General features: G+C 40.2%; 3 protein-coding genes across 6 annotated transcripts in view; all 3 read left to right on the top strand.

The window, feature by feature from the left end:
* Nucleotides 1-12,179, top strand: part of LOC116128108 (vestitone reductase-like) — a 12,473-nt gene extending 294 nt beyond the window's left edge. The window contains exons 2-5 of one of the 2 annotated variants that reach the window (XM_031413781.1): nucleotides 2-526; nucleotides 624-819; nucleotides 933-1,077; nucleotides 12,161-12,179. In XM_031413781.1, coding sequence (XP_031269641.1) covers nucleotides 2-526; nucleotides 624-819; nucleotides 933-1,074 — 863 coding nt within the window. In that variant the 3' untranslated portion in view covers nucleotides 1,075-1,077; nucleotides 12,161-12,179. Of the gene's footprint in view, nucleotide 1; nucleotides 527-623; nucleotides 820-932; nucleotides 1,260-12,160 lie in introns of those variants that run through there. The other variant, XM_031413780.1, reaches the window with a different exon arrangement.
* Nucleotides 1-12,248, top strand: part of LOC116128109 (vestitone reductase-like) — a 20,933-nt gene extending 8,685 nt beyond the window's left edge. The window contains exon 5 of the mRNA XM_031413782.1: nucleotides 12,154-12,248. The gene's annotated coding sequence lies outside the window, so the exon portion shown is untranslated. The remainder of the gene's footprint in view (nucleotides 1-12,153) is intronic.
* Nucleotides 12,162-21,981, top strand: LOC116128110 (glutathione S-transferase 2-like). Of its 3 annotated transcripts, XR_004127697.1 has the most exons (12): nucleotides 12,162-12,268; nucleotides 12,420-12,522; nucleotides 12,712-12,768; nucleotides 12,872-12,957; nucleotides 13,197-13,268; nucleotides 13,468-13,515; nucleotides 17,614-17,619; nucleotides 19,717-19,792; nucleotides 19,919-19,980; nucleotides 21,030-21,086; nucleotides 21,564-21,646; nucleotides 21,755-21,893. XR_004127697.1 is itself a non-coding variant. In XM_031413783.1 (11 exons), exons 1-11 carry the CDS (start codon nucleotides 12,251-12,253, stop codon nucleotides 21,851-21,853), a joined length of 684 nt encoding a protein of 227 aa, XP_031269643.1. In that variant the 5' UTR covers nucleotides 12,162-12,250; the 3' UTR covers nucleotides 21,854-21,981. The 3 variants fall into 3 exon arrangements, 2 of the variants coding, with proteins under 2 accessions (XP_031269643.1, XP_031269644.1); XM_031413783.1 differs by lacking the exon at nucleotides 21,564-21,646 and having other exon boundaries at nucleotides 21,755-21,981; XM_031413784.1 differs by lacking the exons at nucleotides 13,468-13,515; nucleotides 17,614-17,619; nucleotides 21,564-21,646 and adding an exon at nucleotides 19,552-19,605 and having other exon boundaries at nucleotides 21,755-21,981.

Here is a 21,981-nt window from a genome sequence, read left to right as displayed (position 1 = left end):
GAACACAATAGAGATCTTAGCTTCCTCAGAAATCTGCCAGGGGCATCTGAGAAGCTCCAAATCTTGAATGCGGATCTGAGCGACCCAGATAGTTTTGATGCAGCCATTGAAGGATGCAGTGGTGTTCTTCATGTTGCTACACCTATTGATTTTGAAGGTAGAGAACCTGAAGAAGTTGTGACAAAAAGAGCAATCAACGGAACTATTGGCATCTTAAAGGCATGTTTGAAAGCCAAAACAGTGAAGCGAGTTGTTTACACTTCAAGTGCATCGGCTGTTGTGTTTAATGAAAAGAATGTTGATATAATGGATGAGACATTTTGGAGTGATGTAGATTTCATTAGAAAAACCATGCCCATCGTTGGCTCTTACATGATATCTAAGACATTAACTGAAAAGGCAGCTCTTGAATTCGCAGAAGAACACGGATTGGATCTGGTGACATTGATACCTTCTTTTATTGTTGGTCCCTTCATTTGTCCCAAATTTCCTGGCTCAGTACGCGTCGTGTTAGCTATGGTCCGGGGTACGTCAGTTCTCTTTTTCATTGTGGCACAGTTTTAGAATAGCAGAACTTGAGTTCTGATTTTCTGAGTAGTCTCTTTCAATTAATGACAATTCAGGTAATAAGGAGGAGTATAGTTCTCTTCTCAACACATCTATGGTGCATGTTGATGATGTGGCCAGGGCACATATATTCCTCCTTGAACATCCTGGTGTGAAAGGGAGGTATATTTGTTCTTCACACACAATAACAATTGAACAAATGTCTCAACTTCTTTCTGCTAAGTACCCAGAATATCCGATTCCAACATTAGAGTGAGTTTAATTCCTTTTTCATTTTCTTGATAATTTCCACTCATATATATCATCTTTTGATAATAAAAAATTAAAATAAAACTGTTAACGGATTATTTCTTTTGTTTTGATAGTGAAGTAGCAGAGATCAGAGGTTATAAAATACCAGGATTATCGTCAAAGAAACTATTGGATACTGGTTTCGAATTTAAGTATGGGGTCGATGAAATGTTCGATGGAGCAATCAATTGCTGCAACGAAAAAGGCTTTCTCTAGTTAATAAGTTTGATACAATAGATTATACTATGACTATCCGTATTATTGTGTATTCTACCAAGTTTAGAATCTACAGGTGAAATCTTAAAGAATAATTTGTATACTATATGTGTAAAACAATGATAAGGAATAATAACTCTTAAGGTCCTGCAATTTCCTGAAAATATATTGTTGATGCGTGATTTTACACCAACGAAACGTACGTGTGAAATGCTGTGTGGACCCAGAAGACACACGTGAATGTAATGGATAAAGAGATAGTAAATGCAATGAAGACAGTTTTTAAAGTGGTTCGGATGCTAAGGTAGCAAGTCCTACGTCCACTGATGCTTATATTGATGATCAAGGTTAGGTCGTTTTTAGTTGGCTGACTTTATAATAATGTTACAAGGTATCAAATACTGAGAATTCTAGGAAAGAGATAGTAATTAATCAAGCGTAAAATGTGCTAATCCCCTTCAATGAGAGATGAACTTCAAATATATAGTGAGATGTCATGAGGCAATGATCACTAAATCTGTAAGTTGGTGGGATTATCTGTGCAAATCCTTCTTTATGTCACATTGCTCACCTTCCAGAGTGATTTGCACGATTTAGAGCAAGGATTGGACACGTGGGAGCACCACAACTCTTGACTAGCCTGACGCGCACCCACTATCCTGACGGACGCAGGCGGTGGTTGTTCCAATGACCTGACTTTTGTGGGCTGAAAGGACCTGACATCAACCCTCATATTTTTTAGGCATAACAGAAGTCCCCTAGTTTTTAAGGTTTGAGGACTGAACCTTGAAAACTATAAGTCATGCCGCAGCGGGATGATTTCTGGAAATTCTGGACTGTTTGAGAATAGGTCGGAGTGAGATTTTTATAAGCGCGACCTTGCATGTTCAGGGACGAGCGACCTGATTTCGTCCGACGTCACCTGTTTGCTCTGGTGATAAGGATGCATTTAATGAAGCGATCCCTGCGCTGACAGGTGTGTCCTTTGCGTGATAAATGCCAGCCAATCGCATTAAATGCGTTGTATGCTGAAACAGTGCACTTTTTTAGAACATTAAATGCATTATACGTTGGAACGGCGTACCTTACCAGAGCATTAAATGAAGATTTGAGACGCAATTAATGCTTTGAGAGAAGGATGGCCGTCGTTTGAGCTTTTCAACTGGAAAGATGAAAGTTTGACTTTATCCAGTCGTTTCGTTCACCCTTCCTCGCTGATGAGTGACACGTGGCCAAGATCAACAGTGAGAAGCCTTTAAAGCCCAAATGTCGTTTCGATTCCAGGAAATCCAAACACCGATTCACACGCTATAAAAACCTCAAATCGTTCTCAGGCAATGTCACCAAAGCCTTTTTCATAGAGAACAAAAGATTTTCACAGGCTAGGAACCTTTGTCTTCCAAACCTGCATTTTTTCGGCATTTGAAGTAGAAACAGTCGTCATACTCCGAGAGGTAAGAGCTTCCCTGCCATTATTTCATTTCATCCATGAGTTAATGGTGTCGGTCTTCCGGTAACCCATCAGAGACAAGACGTTTGCGCTGGGTTCGAGCCATGAATGGCGGTTCAAATCACGCCGCTAGGGTTTTCTTTAGGATTTAAGGAGTTTGTTTCCTCCCATGTCATCGTACAAAATAGCATAAGGAGGCCAAATAACCCTTCTGCTTGTCGCTTTTGCAGATTGGCAAAATGGACCCCTCAACAGCCAGATCCGAGCAGGGAACCAGTTCGTCCCCGCAGGGTGCTTCTAGCATCCCTCTCGAGGTTTTCTCGGCACTTACCGGGGAAGAACTCGAGAGGGTAATAAACCAATACGGTATCGAGGTGGACGTTTTCCACGACCTGACGCATTCGTCGCGATACCCATCAAGCGGCCTGGCTGCGATCTCCGAGGAGATTATCAAGGGTGGAGGACTTATCCCCCTACACCCTTTCATCAGGTCGTTTCTAGACCACTTCGGGGTAGCACCGATGCAGCTGACCCCGAACGCGTATGTCATTGCTGTTACAATGTACGTCACGTGCCAGGAGAACGGGCTAGGCGAGCTGACCGCCTTAGAGCTCGACTGCTCGTATTTTCTGAAAAAGAGCAAGGACAAGGACTCGTATTACTTATCCAGGCGACCAACCATTGTCGACGGGATACACAGCTATCCCAGCAACGCGGGGGCCTACGAAACGAAGTTTTCCTTCTTTTGTTACGATGGTCATTGCCGCTTCTAGGAACCGAGTAGGCCTCTTTCTCTTTGCTTGCATTTCTGTTTTGCTTTGGTGAACTTATTGCGTTCGAAGCATGTTCGCTCTAACGACCTGGTTTTTTCTTTTTGATAGTTAACAAGACGACCGAAATAGGGCTGCTTCATGATAGGAGAAGAATCGTGCACTTCGGCTCCCTACCTGAGGACAAGCGCGACGCGAAGAAACTTTTGACGACCATAAATTTGCGGAAATATGGTTTCTTTAACGCAAGCGCGTCGTTAGAGCCTCCACCGAGTAAGTTCTGCTAACTGATTCTTTTCCTGGTCGTGGAATAGAATACCTTCACTAACCTTGCCTTGCATGCAGCAACCATGCCACCGAAGGAGCCAAAGCAGCCTCGACGAAGGCCTTTAAATTTCCCTCGATCGAAGAAAGCTAAGGCGGTTGAAGCTGCTCAAACAATCCCCCCGGCTGAGGGTGCGACCCCAGGCCAACCGGCGCAACCTTCTTGAACTTCTCAGCTGCAGCCGGCAGAAGATGCACAAACGCGAATCGCGAAGGTCTCCCAGCCGTCGCCTGCTCGCCCAAGGATGAAAACGATGGCTCAGCGAAAAAAGAGGAAGCAGATTCAGGTCGAGGAATCAGAGACCGAATCTGAAGGCGAGTAACTAAGGAGGCCGCAAAAGGACGTCGGGAGAAGGTTGGGAAAGGAACCGATGGTTGACACGACCACTACTGAAGGTGGGAAGACGGATACCCCAGTGTTGGACTCGCTAGGGAACCTACTGGAGTACCTGCAGCCGGTGGTCTACGCTTTACTGGAATGCGGACTCTCAAAATTATTCGAGCAGTTCGCAAATTTCAGCAACGTCGACCTGATGTCCACGTCGGTCTAGCACATAAGCAAGATGAGCGAACTATCCCCAACGGGGACTACCGTTAGCTTCTTTTTATTGGCTAACTCTATCTTTCTTTGTTCGCAAGCCCTTCTTTCCATGCGAATGTCTTTGGAGAAGGCTCAACTGGGGGCCGCAAAGGAGGAGGTCGTGCTGAAGGGAGAGAACGCGACTCTCAAGCGAAGCCTGGAGGCCGCCGAAACGGAGAGAAACTTATCTTTCGAATTGGCGAACCGACTCCAGAACGAAAGGGATGCGGCTCTTCTCACAGTTGACTTCCAGAAGACGCAGCTCGAGAAGCAGGGGGAAGAGATAAAGGAACTGCAAAGGACCATAGCCAGACTCTCTAAGCAGGCCAGGGAGAAGGACCAGGAACTGAAAGCGACCTCCCTGCAGGTCGCGTGAGCAGAGCAGGAGAGAGAGGCTTCTGAGAAGCTAAGGCAAGCTCTTGAAGTTGAACTTCAGGAAAGTCAAGGGAAAGTTGCTTCCTTGACAGAAGAGATGCAGAAACAGGCTGCGGAGGTCGAGGAGAGGGCTGCCGAATGGGCGATCGAGTCTATTTATGCCCTGCGGCCGAGGAATCCGCGACTCGACATTTTCGACCTTCTGGAAGACTGGCACGAAACACTCATGACAATGGCACGGGAGAATGATGAAGCCGCGACCTCCCAAGCGGGTGGTTCGGGACATGCTTCGGACAAACCTTCCATCGACCAGCCTTAGGATGTCGAGGTCGCCTCTTTAGGAGTCAATTTAGGGTTCTCAGCCATATCTTTTTGCCTGCTGTACTTCTTATTAATAAAATTCACATTTTTTACTTATACAATTTCTGTTCATTTTATTATACATGAGTACTTTCTGATTGCTTATATTCATTGAGTCAAAGATAACATAACTCATTCGCACGAAAAGGATCACATATAAAGATTGCTACAAACGTCCAAGATAAAATTTTATAAAGAAATGACTTACAAAAATCAGAAGTTAATTTACAAGGAAAGCTGAGTTCGGAATTACTGATAGTATGGCCAAAGGTGCTCAGCATTCCAGGCTCGAGGTACCTTGGAACCGTTTAGCCTTTTGAGATGATAAGTTCTCGGTCTGATTACTTTATCAATGCGGTATGGACCTTCCCAGTTCGACCCTAAAACTCCCGCACTTGGTTCCCTAGTTCCGAGAAGGACTTCCTTTAACACCAGGTCGCCGACCTGGAAGTCTCTTCGCTTGACCTTTGAATCGAAGAACTTCTTCGTGCATTGCTGATAGGCTGCTATCCTTAGCAAAGCCTTGCTGCGATGTTCTTCAACAAGGTCCAGGCTCGCCCTTATGAGCGCTTCGTTGTCGGCCTCATTGTACAAATCTCTCCGAAGTGAACCAATTCCTACCTCAATAGGAATCATTGCTTCGCAACCGTATGCTAGCGAAAAGGGTGTTTCCGAGGTGGAGGTTCTTGGAGTTGTTCTGTACGCCCATAGGACTTCTGGGAGGTCGTCGGCTCAATTTCCCTTGGCTTTGCCAAGTTTGGCTTTCAGAGTGTGTTTGATGGTTTTGTTGACAGCTTCAACTTGGCCATTTGCTTGCGGTCTTGCGATAGAAGCGAATTTCTTATGGATGCCCAGCTCATCGCAAAACTGCTTGAATTCCTCGTTGTCGAATTGTTTTCCATTATCCGAAATGAGGGTGTGAGGAATTCCAAAGCGGCTCACAATATTCCTGAAAACGAACTCTTTGAGTTTTCTAGTCGTGATCGCGACTAGCGATTCGGCTTCTACCCATTTGGTGAAGTAATCTACCGCGATCACGACATATTTGACTCCCCCTTTTCCAACTGGCATGAGACCGATGAGATCAATCCTCCACATGGAAAAAGGCCAGGGGCTAGTCATAGTAATCAGTTCGTGGGAAGGAGCTCGCGGTATGCTCGCGAACCGCTGACATTTATCACACCTCTTGACAAAATTGTAGGTGTCATCCTGAATTCGGGGCCAATAGTACCCCTGACAAACAACCTTGTTTGCAAAAGATCATGCGGCGGTGTGATTACCGCAGATCCCTTCATGAATTTCTCTCATGATGTATTCTGTTTCTTCGCTGGTTACACATCGAAGGAGAGGGGTACTAAATCCTCTCCTGTACAGCTGGTCCCCGATGAGGGTGTAACGAGCAGATCTTGTTCGCAGAACTCTTGCCTCGACCTTGCCGTCTGGCAAGATCCCATCCCTGAGGTACTGGAAAACGGGTGTCATCCAGGAATCGGAATGCGTCACATTTACGGCCTGATCGATCGAGCTGATACTTGGGGCTTCGACGAGCCGAACAAGAATGTTATCTGGTGCCTCTTAGTCCAATGACGAGGCTATCCTTGCCAGGGCGTCCGCCATAGAGTTGCTGTCTCTGGGAATCTGAGTGATTTCAAAATGTTCAAATGGCTCGAGTGTGGCCTTAGCTTCTTTCAGATAGCGGTTCATGTTTTCTTCCTTGGCTTGGTATTCTCCCAAAATCTGGTTGACGACTAGCATGGAGTCGCTGTGGACACTGATCGCGGTTGCTCTCATTTCTCTGGCCAACCGCAACCCGGCGAGCAGAGCTTCATACTCAGCCTCATTATTGGTTGCTTTAAATCCGAACCGGAGAATGCCATGAACGCGAGCCCCTTCGAGGCTCACAAGAAGAAGACCTGCACCGGCCCTTTTTTTGTTCGATGACCCGTCGACGTAGAGGCTCCAGGTCGACAAGTCCTGAATATTTTCCTGAATGGCTTTGCCAGGCTGTTGCTCGCTAGGAAGATAGGAAAATTTTAGGATGAAGTCAGCAACTGCCTGCCCCTTGATAGTCGATCTTGGCTTGTACTTCAGATCGAACTGACTTAGTTCCATGACCCATTTGAGTAATTTACCCGATGCTTCTGGCTTCTGAAGGACTTGCCTGAGTGGGTAATTAGTCATCACATGGATAGTATGGGCATGGAAGTAAGGTCGTAGCTTCCTGGAGGCGATCAGCAGGGCATAGGCTAATCGCTCCATCTCTGGATACCACATCTCGGCATCTGTCAGATGCTTGCTCGCATAGTATACTGGCCATTGCGCCTTTTCCTCTTCCCGAATCACGGCTGCACTGACCGCGAACTGAGAGACGGACAGGTACAGAAGCAGGATTTCCTGTGGAAAAGGCTTGGACAGGAGAGGTGGTTTCCCGAGGTGTTCTTTTATGCTTTGGAACGCTTGTTCGCACTCGGGTGTCCACTCGAACTTCTTGTTGGCCTTTAGGACATTGAAGAACGGTAATCAACGATCTGTTAACCTCGATATGAAGCGACTAAGAGCCGCTATTCGCTCATTAAGACACATAACCTGTTTTTTGCTGGTCGGGCTCTCCATATCGAGTAGAGCTTGAATCTTCTCGGGGTTTATTTCTATCCCTCGCTGGTTAACCATGTACCCCAGGAATTTTCCTAACGATACTCCGAACGAACACTTGAGAGGATTCAGTTTCATTCTATATAGCCGGAGGATGTCAAACATCTCAGCGAGATGCGCAATGTGCTCTGAGGCGACCTGGGATTTGACTAGCATGTCATCTATATAGACCTCCATTGTTTTTCCAATCTGGTCGGAGAACATTCGGTTAACCAGCCGCTGGTAGGTCGCGCCAGCGTTCTTGAGGCCGAAAGGCATAACTTTGTAACAATACAGCCCTCGATCTGTAATGAAGGACGTATGCTCCTCGTCTGGCCCATACATCAGAATTTGATTGTATCCCAAGTATGCATCTATGAAACTTAGCAGCTCGTGCCCCGAGGTGGCATCCACCAGCTGGTCAATTCTTGGCAAAGGGAAGCTGTCTTTAGGGCAAGCCTTGTTGAGGTCGCTGAAGTCGACGCAGGTTCGCCACTTGCCATTTGGCTTTTTTACCAGAACCGGGTTGGTAACCCAGGTCGGGTAGAGTACCTCTCGGATGGACCCATTTCGAAGGAGGTTGTCCACATCTAATTTTAAGGCGACATACCGCTCCGGATCCATTGCTCTTCTTTTTTGGCGAACTGGCTTTGCTTCGCTGTCGATGTTTAACGCATGGCAAATGATGTCCGGGCTGATCCCGACCATATCTGCGTGCGACTAGGCAAACACATCGATGTTTTCTATCAGGAAGCTTATCAGCTCGGACGCGAGTTGGGGGTTGAGACTACTCCCAATTCTTAACACTCGGCTCGGCTCTTTTGGGTCGACCGATACCTCGGACAAATCCAAAACCGGGCCGCTTGGAGGGGTTTCCTGAATTCGAGGATCTATATTATCATCTGCTGGGCCAGGCTGTGGCTCGATTCGGCTGATCGCCATAGCCTGTCGGGGCACACATCGTGAAATGCCCTTTCCTTTACACGTCATCTGCACCGCTTTTATATAGCAGTCGCGAGATGCGCTTTGCGATCCGTTCACTTCCCCTATCCCTGTTGGGGTGGGGAACTTCATCTTGAGATGGTATATGGATGTGACCGCCTTGAAGCTTCTCAATAGAGGTCGGCCCAGGATTCCATTGAAAGCCGATGGGCAATCCATGACCAAGAATTCAGTAACCTTAGTCACTTCGTCGTAGTCACCCAGCGTGACTGGGAGCTGGATCGTTCCTTTGGGGATCAGGTAGTCCCTTGTAAAGCCGTAAAGAGGGATCGAAGCGGGCTTCAGATCGGTCTTGTCCAAGTTCATCCTTTCGAAAGCAGTCTGGAAGAGAATATTCACAGCGCTTCTATTGTCCATGAACATTCTGCGGACGTTATGGTGCCCTATGAGGGGCGTGATCACAAGGGCGTCGTCGTGAGGATGATGCAGGCGAGTTGCCTCCTTCTCGTAGAAGGTGATCGGCTCCTCTTTTCGAGCCTTTTGTGGCCACTACGATGTGTTCATCACCCTGATCGGGTCGTGATGAGCTTCGCGAGCGTACCTTTCCTGCGCACCCCGCGTGTTTCTTGCGAGGTGCGGTCTTCCAAAGATTATGTTGACACTACTATGCCCTCTGCGATCACGACGCTTTTTCCTTTGCTCCCCTTGGTTCTTCTCTTTTGTGGGAGCGAAGTCATCAATATACTCCTTGAAGTGCCCTTTCTTGATGAGCTCTTCGATTGCTTATTTTAGAGCTCGGTACTCATCGGTATGATGCCCGTTGTCCCGATGGTAGCGATAGTATTTTTTGTTATTTCTGACTGTCGCAGGAGTTTTCATGGGTTCTAGCTTACTGAGCAGACTGGCCTCCTCGGATTTATCAAGAATGGTCAATACAGACACATTCAGTGGAGTATATTAAATTCTGTCGCAGTCGCGACAAGGAACAGGAGCATAGGATTTTTTGTGCTCGTAGCGGGGTTTCTTCCCCTTCCGCTGATCGTCAACATCCCCTCTGTGATCAGCTCTTCTACTTTGCCCCCCGACCAGACATACTACTCGATGCGTCGGGGTCGCGACAGCGGAGTGCCGCCAACGAATTTTCTATTCGGAGGTATTTCTCCGCAAGGTTGTAGAATCCTGTGAGGGAGACATCGTCCTCAGCTTGTAATTCTTTCCACAGGTCGGTTTGTGGGCGTACCCCGGCTATGATGAGAGTCCGAATAGACTCCTCGGGAGTATGAGCCACCTTATTGAGCTCTCTGTGGAAACGGTCAATGTAGGACTGGAGGGATTCATCCTTTTCTTGCCTTATATTGCTAAGGTAGCTCAGAGGCATTGAAAACTTTCGATTCGATTGAAAATGCCTTAGGAACGTCGTGCTCATCTGAGGCCACAAACTGATCGATCCTGCTGGGAGCGACCTGAACCATCTTTTGGCATGGGAGGTCAGCGTCAGTGCCAAACAGCGGTATTTTGCCAAATCTGAGACCTGGTGAAGCTCCATCAAGTCGTTAAATTCATATTGATGATCCTGCGATCGGAATTTCCATCAAACGCTTGCATGTCGGGCATCCTGAATCCTGGTGGGAGTGGAGCAGCTAACACTTCGGGAGAGAAGGGGGACGCAGATGCGACCTGCCCCTGCTCATTTTGCTGAGCTCTTAGTCTGTCAAGAGCTCGCTGCAGCTCCTCAATTTGCGGCAATGGAGCCGCTTGGGGGTTACTTTCACCCATGCTAGTTTGATTCTTTCGGTTACGATTGAGGAAGGTCTAGAGGTTAGGTTCCTCTTCGCCTCGGCCGGCGATTCCAGCCACTCTCGACACACGCTGACTAGAGGCGTCTGATGGCGATGAAAGGTGCGGGGTATTTTCACGACTTTTGATGTGGTAAGAACTGCCCCACGAAGTGTGGGACCCTCTCGCACGGTGACGACCAAGATTGCTTTGCTGACGGTGATAAGAATCGCCCCGTCCAGCATTTTTATGGGTGTGTACCTGTGATGTGGCATGGGACAGCTCTGGCTGCGTCTTTTCACCGAGTCTCAGCGAGACTGGTACTCTGTTTGGGACGCGGTCGATGTTTGCTGGCCCTTTGGAGCCCGTGGGCTTGCTTTTTGCCACTTGCTTACCCTTTCATCTTCGCGCTGCAGTGCTCGCGACACGGGCTATTTCCCTTTGCCGCGCTTTTGCGCGACCTGTAGGTGTTTTTGGCGGTTGCACCACCGCAGCTGACTTAGATGGCGCGCCTTGGTCCAACGGTCCAACCTTTGGTTGACCGTTTGGAGAGTATTGTCAAATCTCTCCAGGTGGCTTCTTATAGCAGGGTCAAGCTGTGAACTTGACGGGATATCTCCCACAACGTTTTGCGGGGTTGAAGGTTTTTTAGAAGAAGTATCCCCCTGAACTTGGGGGGGGGCCCTCAGCACCCTGGTTGGTTTGCTCATGCTCTGGTTGGCGGGCCATTTGTTGCTGTAGGACCGATAAGTCGGAGATTCTCCTGATGAAGGATGAACACTAAATCAGGCCCTCCTTCGAGCGCCAAACTGTTGATGCGTGATTTTACACCAACGAAACGTAATTGTGAAATGCTATGTGGACCCAGAAGACACACGTGAATATAGTGGATAAAGAGATAGTAAATGCAATGGGGACAGTTTTTAAAGTGGTTGGGATGCTAAGGTAGCAAGTCCTACGTCCACTGATGCTTATATTGATGATCAAGGTCAGGTCGCTTTTAGCTGGCTGACTTTACAATAATGTTACAAGGTATCAAATGCTAAGAATTCTAGGAAAGAGAGAGCAATTAATCAAGCGTAAAATGTGCTAATCCCCTTCAATGAGAGATGAACTTCAAATATATAGTGTGATGCCATGAGGCAATGATCACTAAATCTGTAAGTTGGTGGGATTATCCGTGCAAATCTTTCTTTATGTCACATTGCCCACCTTCCAGAGTGATTCGCGCGATTTAAAGCAGGGATTGGACATGTGGGAGCACCACAGCTCTTGACTAGCCTGACGCGCACCCACTATCCTGACGGACACAGACGGTGGTTATTCCAATGACCTAACTTTTGTGGGCTGAAAGGACCTAACGTCAGCCCTCATATTTTTTAGGCAAAACATATATTGAGTGATTATTAGCATAATACTTGTTCAATCTTGATTGCTAATGTGCTACATCTTTGATTATATATATATATATGTTTTTTGTATTTACTTAAGTATTTTAGTTGAGGGAACTTTTCATCTATTTCTTATCTTACATCTTAATCCAATAATGTCAGGATGGACGAATAATTAATATTAACTATTAGATTAAAATATATGAATTAAAAAAAAAAAAAAAAAAACTTGAAAGATTCAGTTAAACGTATATGTTCTTATTTACAATTATTAATTTTTTAAAATACTAAAAAAATTTGTATATCGTAAATAAATAGAATAATATTATATACACAAATTAATCATACAATTTATTTAATTTATTTTTAATATAAATATATCCAATCGTTAAAAAGTTTACGCAATGAAATAAATGAACACTGCTGCTCTAAACTGGTCAATGTTGAGTTGACTATTTAAAGTCTTTTAACTTGGGCCAGACTGCAGTGCAGACAGAACATCGCCGTTATAAACCAGCGTGAAACTGAAGTTGTCTAGCTTTAAACTTGCTTGACTCATCAGTATCTTGTCTTTATCATGGATTGCAAGAATCAGGTACTCTTTTCCTTTTCAGCCTCTCAAATTAATCAAATGCAGTCTTCTAGTACGAACAAGTACCATGATTTGAAGTGTAAGTTTCTCTTTTGATTTCTTCGAGAAAGCAAGAATTAACCTTTTTCTTTTTCGCTTGGGTAACTTATTGCAGAAAGTAACCGGTAATTCCTCGTCTTCTTCTTCAAAGCTTATCTTGTACTCCTACTGGCAGAGTTCGTGTTCATGGCGTGTTCGTTTCGCTTTGAACCTTAAAGGTTTCTCCTTTTTCCTTTTTTCAGTTAGTTGAATTATTATTTTCTGTCACTGTTTCTTTCAAATTTTTGTGCTTTCTGAACTTTGTGAATGCTAATTTTGACTACTAAATTATGTTCTAATTGGCTTTTTCCTTTTCCTTTTTCTTTTTGCGAAGAATATATAAAATATCTTTTTGTATAAATGTGTAGGGCTTTCCTATGAGTACAAAGCAGTGAACCTTTCAAAAGGAGAACAGTTTAATCCAGGTAAACATGGAATTTGCTATATGAATTTGTTTTTTGTCTTGTATAACTTGCTCTGAAAAAAAAATTTGCAATGTTGATGATTGTTATACATCTGGTTTTGCAGAGTTTGAAAAATTAAATCCTCTTCATTATGTCCCAGTGTTAGTTGATGATAATGTTGTAGTCTCGGATTCCTATGCCATCTTGCTGGTTGGTATTCTTTGTTCTTAAAGTCATTAACAACTTGAAGGAACCTCTCAATCATCAATCGTTTTAAGTGAATTAAATCATGATTATAAGGTTCAGTTTCTCATTGGTCTGTGTGCTATCATGCTTTAAGTTCAGGAGTTTGGTTCGTCAATTTAATTTATACTGCATATAGTTTTGTCCCTTGATGATTTGACTAGTTTTAATAATTCTGATAAGTTACTACTATTATTCTTGATTAGTATTTGGAGGAAAATTATCCTCAAAGACCGCTGTTACCAGCTGATCCTCAGCTAAGAGCTTTGAACCTCCAGGTACAAACTTTGCATCAACTCAATTACGAAGATCAGTAATTTACTAAATTAATTTAAATACCATGTCTCACATGGGAACTTCAGTGGAATCCCGTTATGTTGAGAATGTTCAGCATATCTTGTGTCTCTGGTGATGAGAAGTTTGAGATTTTTGGTTTCTGCATTAACCCATTCTGTTTGTGTCCTTATGGTAATTCAGGCTGCCAGCATTGTTAACTCTAGCATACAGCCTCTTCATATGCTATCATTTGCCTGGTCCATACTTGTTATGTCCAATTAAGTTGCATTGAGAATTTTTCTTAAATTCCTCGAGTATGTCTGATCTGTCTCACTTTCTGACTCCTCTATGTTTTCTTTGCATAGAAATATTGAGGAGAAATTTGGTCAGAAGAGCGAATTTATGGGCTCAGTCTAATATAGAAAAAGGTTTCCTTGGTAAGCATTTCTCTTTTTTCTGTTCATATTTGTCACTTCTAAAGAGCCTATTGCCTTCATCATATGTATGTTGCTATTATTGGTACTTATGCTCATTCATATTGCCTTCATACAAATCCCTAATTTTTTCCTATTTTCTTATTATCTTTACTTCATTTTCTATTGCCATCCATCTCATCTCTTCATCTTCTCCGCTCTTTTCTTTCTCTTATCTTTCTTTTTTTCTATTCTCCCTTTTTTCATTCTTCAAAAACCTTAACAATGGTGGTCCGAGCTATACTGAAGAACAAGTGTTTGAATGAAGAAAAATGTAAGTTTTGGTTAGAATGGTAACTAGTTTTGGCATAATGTATTTTCATTGAACGCGCACAAGTGGGGAAGAAAATTTAAGATGCCTCTCTAATTTTCATTGAACTGCATTGTACACAAACAAATTAAAAAAAAAAGATGCTGATATATTTGTGGTTCGGTGAATATGTTTGCCATTGCAGGGGATTCTAAAATTTTATTAAAATAATTGCAAAAATAAAATATGAAAATTGAAAAGAGAGTATTATAAAACTAATATTAAAGAGAGTGAACAATATTAGATTTTTTTGGCTGCTTATATCTTGTCCTTCTTCAAAAGGATTCTGACAGAAGATGGGTAATTGTCGTTTTTAACTTTGATATAAAATTGTTGGTAGCGTAAGTTCGGGTGGGAGGATATCGTTTGGCCTTTTGATATTTTAACCGTATTGTCACAACTAAATCTTGTGTCTTTGGTTCTTCCCTTGGTTGTTGGACCCTTCATTTGCCCTACTATGCCTCATCGTTTACATTTTCTCACTATGATATTGAGTTTGTCCTCCCTGTTCATTTTAATGTTTTAATTATGATTGATTATCCAAGTTTCAAACAATAATGTGAATAATTTATGTATATAGGGAATCGAGATCATATAATATGGTCTGTGATGATGGAGTTGTTGTACAAATCTTCCTTTTTGAATATCCTAAATCCTAATTTGAAGAGAATGTATATTTCTTTATCACTCAGAATTGATAATTAATGAAAATTTGAATATTCCCAGCCAATACCTAGAATTTGAACTACCATCTGCAGAGTGAGTTTCTATTAATTCAATTCCTTTTTGATTGCATTTATATCAAAGCTTCTACGGATTAAACAGTTGACCTTTTTGTTTTATTACAGACGTTTTAAGGAGATTAAAGCTTATAAAAGACTTCGAAATTCATCAAAGAAGCTCTGGATATGGGTTTAAGTATAAGTACGGCTTGACGAAATGTTTGATGGAGCAGTTCAATGTTGCAAAGACAAAGGTTATTGTGGGATGTATGTCATACATTTTTTTTTTAAAAAAAAAAAATTCTAAATGTACAATTTTTTTTTTTTTTTTTAAACCATGACGTAATTTAGTGTTGTGGATAAATAAATTTTGCCCTTAGGAAAGTATTAAAAGTAAAAGTTGTGATAGTGGTTGGATAATATATGTCATAGCCTCTAGGTAGTTTAATAGTTTGTTTGGAACTCTCGGATATCTTACTCAAGAGGTTTTAAATTCAAATCTCCACGATAACTAATAAGGAGTAACTCTGGAGGCTTAACAGGTCGTTAACTTTAGGATCTTGAAAAACTAGTTAAAGTATGCGTAAACTTTTTTAACATTCCAGATAAAAAAAAAAAAAAAAAAAAGGGGTCATAGCCAACAATGAGGGACCGAACATTATAATTAACAACCACAGATCAACTACTCTAAAAGGATGGCTACCAATTAATGAGAGGAATTCAGTAGAGAGACTAAGAATTATATGCTATTCACATTCTTTGGATAGAGAAATTGGCGAGATGGAAGAAAGTTAGTTAAGGAACGTTTGTGTACCAGGTGGATGTTGGAAAAGGATTCGTAGTGCCCTGTCAGATGAGTTATTTAATATCTAATACAACTCTAAGTTCCCAATTTCAGTGCATGGATCGCATGGCTTATAATAATCTTCTGCCCATCAAATTCAATATATGTTTGAACAGGGCTTAATATAATTGAAATCTCTCTTATTTTAATAAATAATCAGAAGTTTATTTGGTAATGTGGAAAACAAATTCAATGTATTTTTATAAGAACGGTTATTAATATTGTAGTCACGGATTTAGAGTTTTATTCGGAAATTTTATTCAGGATTGAGAAACTAGTCGAGGTGCATAATCTGATGGATACCCGGTAAAAAAAAAAAAAAAAAAAAAGAGTAAGAGAAGAGGTGAGAAGTTAAAGAGATGAGATGGATGGAAATAGAGAAAAAAATTAAGGATTTTATAAAGAGTAATACTATATTACAAATAAATCTTACAAATATTTTAACAAATTGAGGACAAAAAATGAATGGAAGAGTGAATTAATGAGTTTGACTTTATTTCAATCTTTAATTATTTTTGTCACCTACTTTTTATGAAAATCTTTTCAAAAGTTATTCGTAAGTATAGTATATTGTTTTATAAAATATGAAAGTTCAAAATTATCCTTAAAAGGGGAAAGAACATCAATAATACCATTTTTTCTGACGAAAAGTGGTAAGGATAATCTTCGTTTCAACATTTAGGTAAAATTGTCCTTGGAAAGTTTGGTGGGAGGATGCTTTCGACCAAGTCATAATTAAAAGCAGCAATATTTCCCGAATAAAAGGACGGCTACCAAAAAACTACAGAGTATGGTAGATAAACTTAAAAAAATTATCGGAGAGAAGAAATTAGCGAGATGGAGGCGGTAAAGGAACTGTTTGTGTAACAGGTGGAACTGGATTCGTAGCTTCATGGTTGATCATGAAGCTTCTTGAACATGGTTTTCGGCGGCCACTGTCAGAGCTGCCTCTGGTATGGTTTATTTTTATATCCGTTTTTCCCCCCAATGTCACTCTGTCGTTAGCATTTCAGTTTCAATTTAGCCAAGTTTATTACGCTGATTAGCACTTTGATAAATGAGCAGAAACAATAGAGATCTTAGCTTCCTCAGAAATCTGCCAGGGGCATTGACAAGCTCAAATCTTGGTGCGGATCTGGCGACAGATAGTTTGATGCAGCCATTGAGGGATGTCAGTGGTGTTCTATGTTGCTACACCTTTGATTTTGAAGGTAGAGAACCTGAAGAGTTGTGACAAAAAGAGCAATCAACGGAACTATTGGCATTTAAGGCATGTTTGAAAGCCAAAACAGTAAAGCGAGTTGTTACAATTCAAGTGCATCGGCTGTTGTGAATGAAAAATGTTGATATAATGGTGAGACATTTTGGAGTGATGTAGATTTCATTAGAAAACCACGCCCTTTGGCTCTTACATGATATCTAAGAAATTAACTGAAAAGGCAGCTCTTGAATTCGCAGAAAGACACGGATTGGATCTGGTGACATGATACCTTCTTTTATTGTTGGTCCCTTTATTTGTCCCAAATTTGTGGCTCAGTACGCACCGCGTTAGCTATGGTCCGGGGTACGTCAGTTCTCTTTTCTTTTGGCACAGTTTAGCAGAACTTGAGTTCTGATTTCTGAATAGTCTCTTTCAATTAAACAATCAGGTAATAAGGAGGATATAGTTCTCTTCTCAACACATCTATGGTGCTGTTGATGATGTGGCCAGGGCACATAATTCCTTTGAACATCCTGGTGTGAAAGGGAGGTATATTTGTTCTTCACAAACAATAACAATTGAACAAGTCTCAACTTCTTTCTGCTAAGTACCCAGAATATCCGATTCCAACATTAGAGTGAGTTAATTCCTTTTTCATTTTCTATAATTTCCCATCTATTATATCATCTTGATATGAAAAATTAAAATAAAACTGTTAACGGATTATTCTTTTGTTTTGATAGTGGTAGCAGAGATCAGAGGTTATAAAATACCAGGATTATCGTCAAGAAACTATGGTGCTGGTTTCGAATTTAAGTATGGGGTCGATGAATGTTCGATGGAGATCAATTGCTGCAGGAAAAAGGCTTTCTCTAGTTAAAGTTTGATACATATATTATACACTATGATTATCCATATATTGTGTTTTACAAGTTGAGTCTATAGGTGAAATCTTAAAGAATAATTTGTATATTATATGTGTAAACAATGATAAGTCTCAAGGTCCTGTAATTTCTGGAATATATTGAGTGATTATTAGCATAATACGTGTCAATCTGATTGCTAATGTGCTACATCTTGATTATATATATAGATATGTTTTTGTATTTACTTAATATTTTAGTTGAGGGACTTTTCATCTATTCTTATCTTAACTATCCAATGATGAAGGATGGATGAATAATTAATATTAAATATTAGAATAATAAAATATAGAATTAAAAAAAAATTAAAACTTGAAAGATTCAGTTAACAGATATATCTTATTTAATAATTATTTTTAAAATACTAAAAAATTGTATATCATAATAAAAATGAATAATATTTATACACAAATTAATATACAATTTATTTAATTTATTTAATATAAAATATCTCGTTAAAAAGTTACGCAATGAAAAATCATAAATGACACTGCTGCTCTAAACTGGTCAATGTTGAGTTGACTATTTAAAGTCTTTTAACTTGGGGCAGACTGCAGGCAGACAGAACATCGCCGTTATAAACCAGCGTGAACTGAAGTTGTCTAGCTTTAAACTTGTGACTCATCAGTATCTTGTCTTTATTATGGATTGCAAGAATCAGGTTCTTTTCCTTTTCCGCCTCTCAAATTAATCATGCAGGCTTTAGTACGAACAAGTGCCATGATTTGAAGTGTAAGTTCTCTTTTGATTCTTCGAGAAAGCAAGAATTAACCTTTTCTTTCGCTTGGGTAATTATGCAGAAAGTAACCGTAATTCCTCGTCTTCTTCTTCAAAGCTTATCTTGTACTTACTGGCAGAGTTCGTGTTCATGGCGTGTTCGTTTCGCTTTGAACCTTAAGGTTTCTCCTTTTCTTTTTCAGTTAGTTGAATTATTATTTTCTGTCACTGTTTCTTCAAATTTTTGTGCTTTCTGAACTTTGTGAATGCTAATATGACTACGAAATTATGTTCTAATTGGCTTTTTCCTTTTCCTTTTTCTTTTTGCGAAGAATATATAAAATATCTTTTTGATAAAGTGTAGGGCTTTCCTATGAGTACAAAGCAGTGAACCTTTCAAAAGGAGAACAGTTTAATCCGGTAAACATGGAATTTGCTATATGTATTGTTTTGTCTTGTATAACCTGCTCTGAAAAAAAATTGCAATGTTGATGATTGTTATACATCGGTTTTGCAGAATTTGAAAAATTAAATCCTCTTCATTAGTCCCAGTGTTAGTTGATGATAATGTGTGTCGGATCTATGCCATCTTGCTGGTTGGTATTCTTTGTTCTTAAAGTCATTAACAACTTGAAGGAACCTCTAATCATCAATCGTTTTAGTGAATTAAATCAATGATAAGGTTCAGTTTTCATGGTCTGTGTGCTATCATGCTTTAAGTTCAGGAGTTTGGTTCGGCAATTTAATTTATACTGATAGTTTGTCCCTTGATGATTTGACTAGTTTTAATATGCATAAGTTACTGCTATTATCTTGATAGTATGAGTGGTAGTAAAAATTATCCTCAAAGACCGCTGTTACCAGCTGATCCTCAGCTAAGAGCTTTGAACCTCCAGGTACAAGCTTTGCATCAACTCAATTACGAAGATCAGTAATTTACTAAATTAATTTAAATACCATGTCTCACATGGGAACTTCAGTGGAATCCCGTTATGTTGAGAATGTTCAGCATATCTTGTGTCTCTGGTGATGAGAAGTTTGAGATTTTTGGTTTCTGCATTAACCCATTCTGTTTGTGTCCTTATGGTAATTCAGGCTGCCAGCATTGTTAACTCTAGCATACAGCCTCTTCATAAGCTATCATTGCTGGTACATACTGTTTCTGTACAATTAAGTTGCATTGAGCAAATTTTTCTTAAATTCATCGAGTATGTCTCATCTCTCTCACTCTCTGACCCCTCTATGTTTTTCGTTGCATAGAAATATATTGAGGAGAAATTTGGTCCAGAAGAGCGAATTTTATGGGCTCAGTCTAACATAGAAAAAGGTTTCCTTGGTAAGCATTTCTCTTTTTTTCTGCTCATATATGTCACTTCTAAAGAGACCATATTGCCTTCATCACAAATTGTATGTTGCTTACTTATTGGTACTTATGCTCATTCATTTTACCCTTTTTGTACAGCTCTTGAGAAGTTGTTGAAAGATTATGTTAGCAGATATGCCACTGGAGAAGACGTATACATGGTATCTTTAAAATACTTCTTTTTGTTTATTCATTCATCTGAATTATCTTTTGTCAATAAAACTAACTTTATTGCTATAATACTCTTGTTTTTGTTTGATATGTGCACTGCTGTTGGTTTATTCAAGTACTGTTATACATAAATAACTGAAATTGATGGGTGTATTAGTGAGTTCAGTGGAGCGTGGGAGGGAAACGGGTTTGCCCTTTTTCACCAATGATCATATCTAAAACCTTTCTGAAACTATTTATCACAATTATGCTATCTTGGTTGACTTTTTCTTCAACAAACTTCTATTAATGAACTCTCACACTTTTTCTGGCTTCTTTTTCATACCAATATTCACTTATATTCTGAGTATTCCTGGTTAAATGAATTCATTGAAGACTACTCTAAACTTTCATTGTGTCATTTACTAATTCCTGCTATGTTTCCTTGCATTTCTTCATTTATTTCCTCCAGTGAGTCATTTGCCGAGTCATCTCTGTCAATTTTTTTTTTTTTTTTTTCAATTTTTCTGCAAGAAGAGAGACTGTACTAAGGAGTTTTGTTATTTGAACTTGTTACCCAAGCAAATGTCTCACAGAATGCTGGACAAATTGACAAATCTTTAACATATTCAATGATGATGAACTGTTTTAGAAGAGTTTCCTTCGATGAGAGTTAATGTTTTGTGAATAAAAATAATACAATAATACTATACTTGCAAAGAAATCTTACAAAGATTTTCATACAAAGTGAGGTGGCAAAAAATGAATGGAATAGTGAAATAAAAAGTCAAACTCATTAAATTCACTCTTCCATTCATTTTTTGCCACATCACTTTGTATGTAGATCTTTGTAAAATTTCTTTGTAAGTGTAGTATTACTCAAAATAATAATTCGATGATGATTTAATTAGATTATTCTTGTGCCTAAATGAATACCTTAAATTTAACACTGAATTGAAAAACATTATAAACATAGCACGAAGCTTGTATATTCAGAAATTATGATTTCATTAATTAAATATGATATTAAAACTGATCATTCAGAAATTGTCATTCACAGGCTGATGTGTTCCTGGCACCACAAATTGCAGTGGTTAATAGGTTTAACATTGACATGGTGAGTATTATCCCTAATTATTCTGTTTCGCCTTTCCACAGATAATGGTTTTATGATAAAACATATTAGTTTGTTTCACTTTTAATGTTACTGTAAATTTATTTTGTTATAAATTGTTGAAGATGGTTCATCAATATTTAATTGTTCATTTGTGCTCATAGAATTCACTGTAGCAACTCCTGTTTTGGTGGTACTATGAAGAATCTTAATTGGGGCATACTACATCTTAGTAGGACTTGATTGATTTTACTAGATTTGGTATACACTTTAAGTAAGATTCATTTGGGAAGTTTTCTGAGATTATATGCTTATGTTTTGCTCATGCTGCATTTCAATAGAGTAGGGACTTGAGTGATTTTATCAGATTTGTATAGTATATGTTTGAGCAAAGACTTTAGTGTAAAAGAATCTACTATTTTAAATGTTTGGGAATTATTATGGAGCCCTTAGAAATGTTCTATTTTATGAAAAATTCAGTGAAAATATAAAACATCCCATGCTGGGACAGATTTTGGTCGAAACTTGCAACATTCTTCAAAGACCAGCATGATGATGATTAAGTAAGCATCTGTTTTGGTTTGTTCTTTATTGAAGCTTTCTGTAGTTCTTTTTCATACCAGACCATGTGGGGTAATTCTTATATATGACAAATTTGCGATTATTTGCAGTCCAAATTCCCTACTTTAAGTAGAATATATGAATCATACAAGGCTTTACCAGACTTCCTAGCCTCATCACCAGAAAGACAACCAGATGCAGTGTGTTAAGTATGTTTTTTCTTCCTCTGTATTACTTTATATGTACCAATTGATCTTGTAATGTGTATCACTTTTCCTGTGTTGTTTTTATGATTGTATTCTATATGCCTATTCATAATGATGAGATTATTCTCTCT

The sequence above is a fragment of the Pistacia vera genome, unplaced genomic scaffold, assembly GCF_008641045.1.
Source record: "Pistacia vera cultivar Batoury unplaced genomic scaffold, PisVer_v2 Contig197, whole genome shotgun sequence".
Taxonomy (NCBI): Eukaryota; Viridiplantae; Streptophyta; class Magnoliopsida; order Sapindales; family Anacardiaceae; genus Pistacia; species Pistacia vera.
The sequence above is the reverse complement of the archived record's forward strand: the minus strand, read 5'-3'. Positions and strand labels throughout refer to the sequence as shown.

Excerpts from the sequence above, each read along its gene's own strand:
- LOC116128110 (XM_031413784.1), top strand. Across the intron at positions 13,269-19,551 it reads TAAGAGCTTTGAACCTCCAG|GCTGCCAGCATTGTTAACTC; the intron begins GTACAAACTTTG and ends ATGGTAATTCAG. Across the intron at positions 21,087-21,754 it reads ATAGGTTTAACATTGACATG|TCCAAATTCCCTACTTTAAG; the intron begins GTGAGTATTATC and ends GATTATTTGCAG.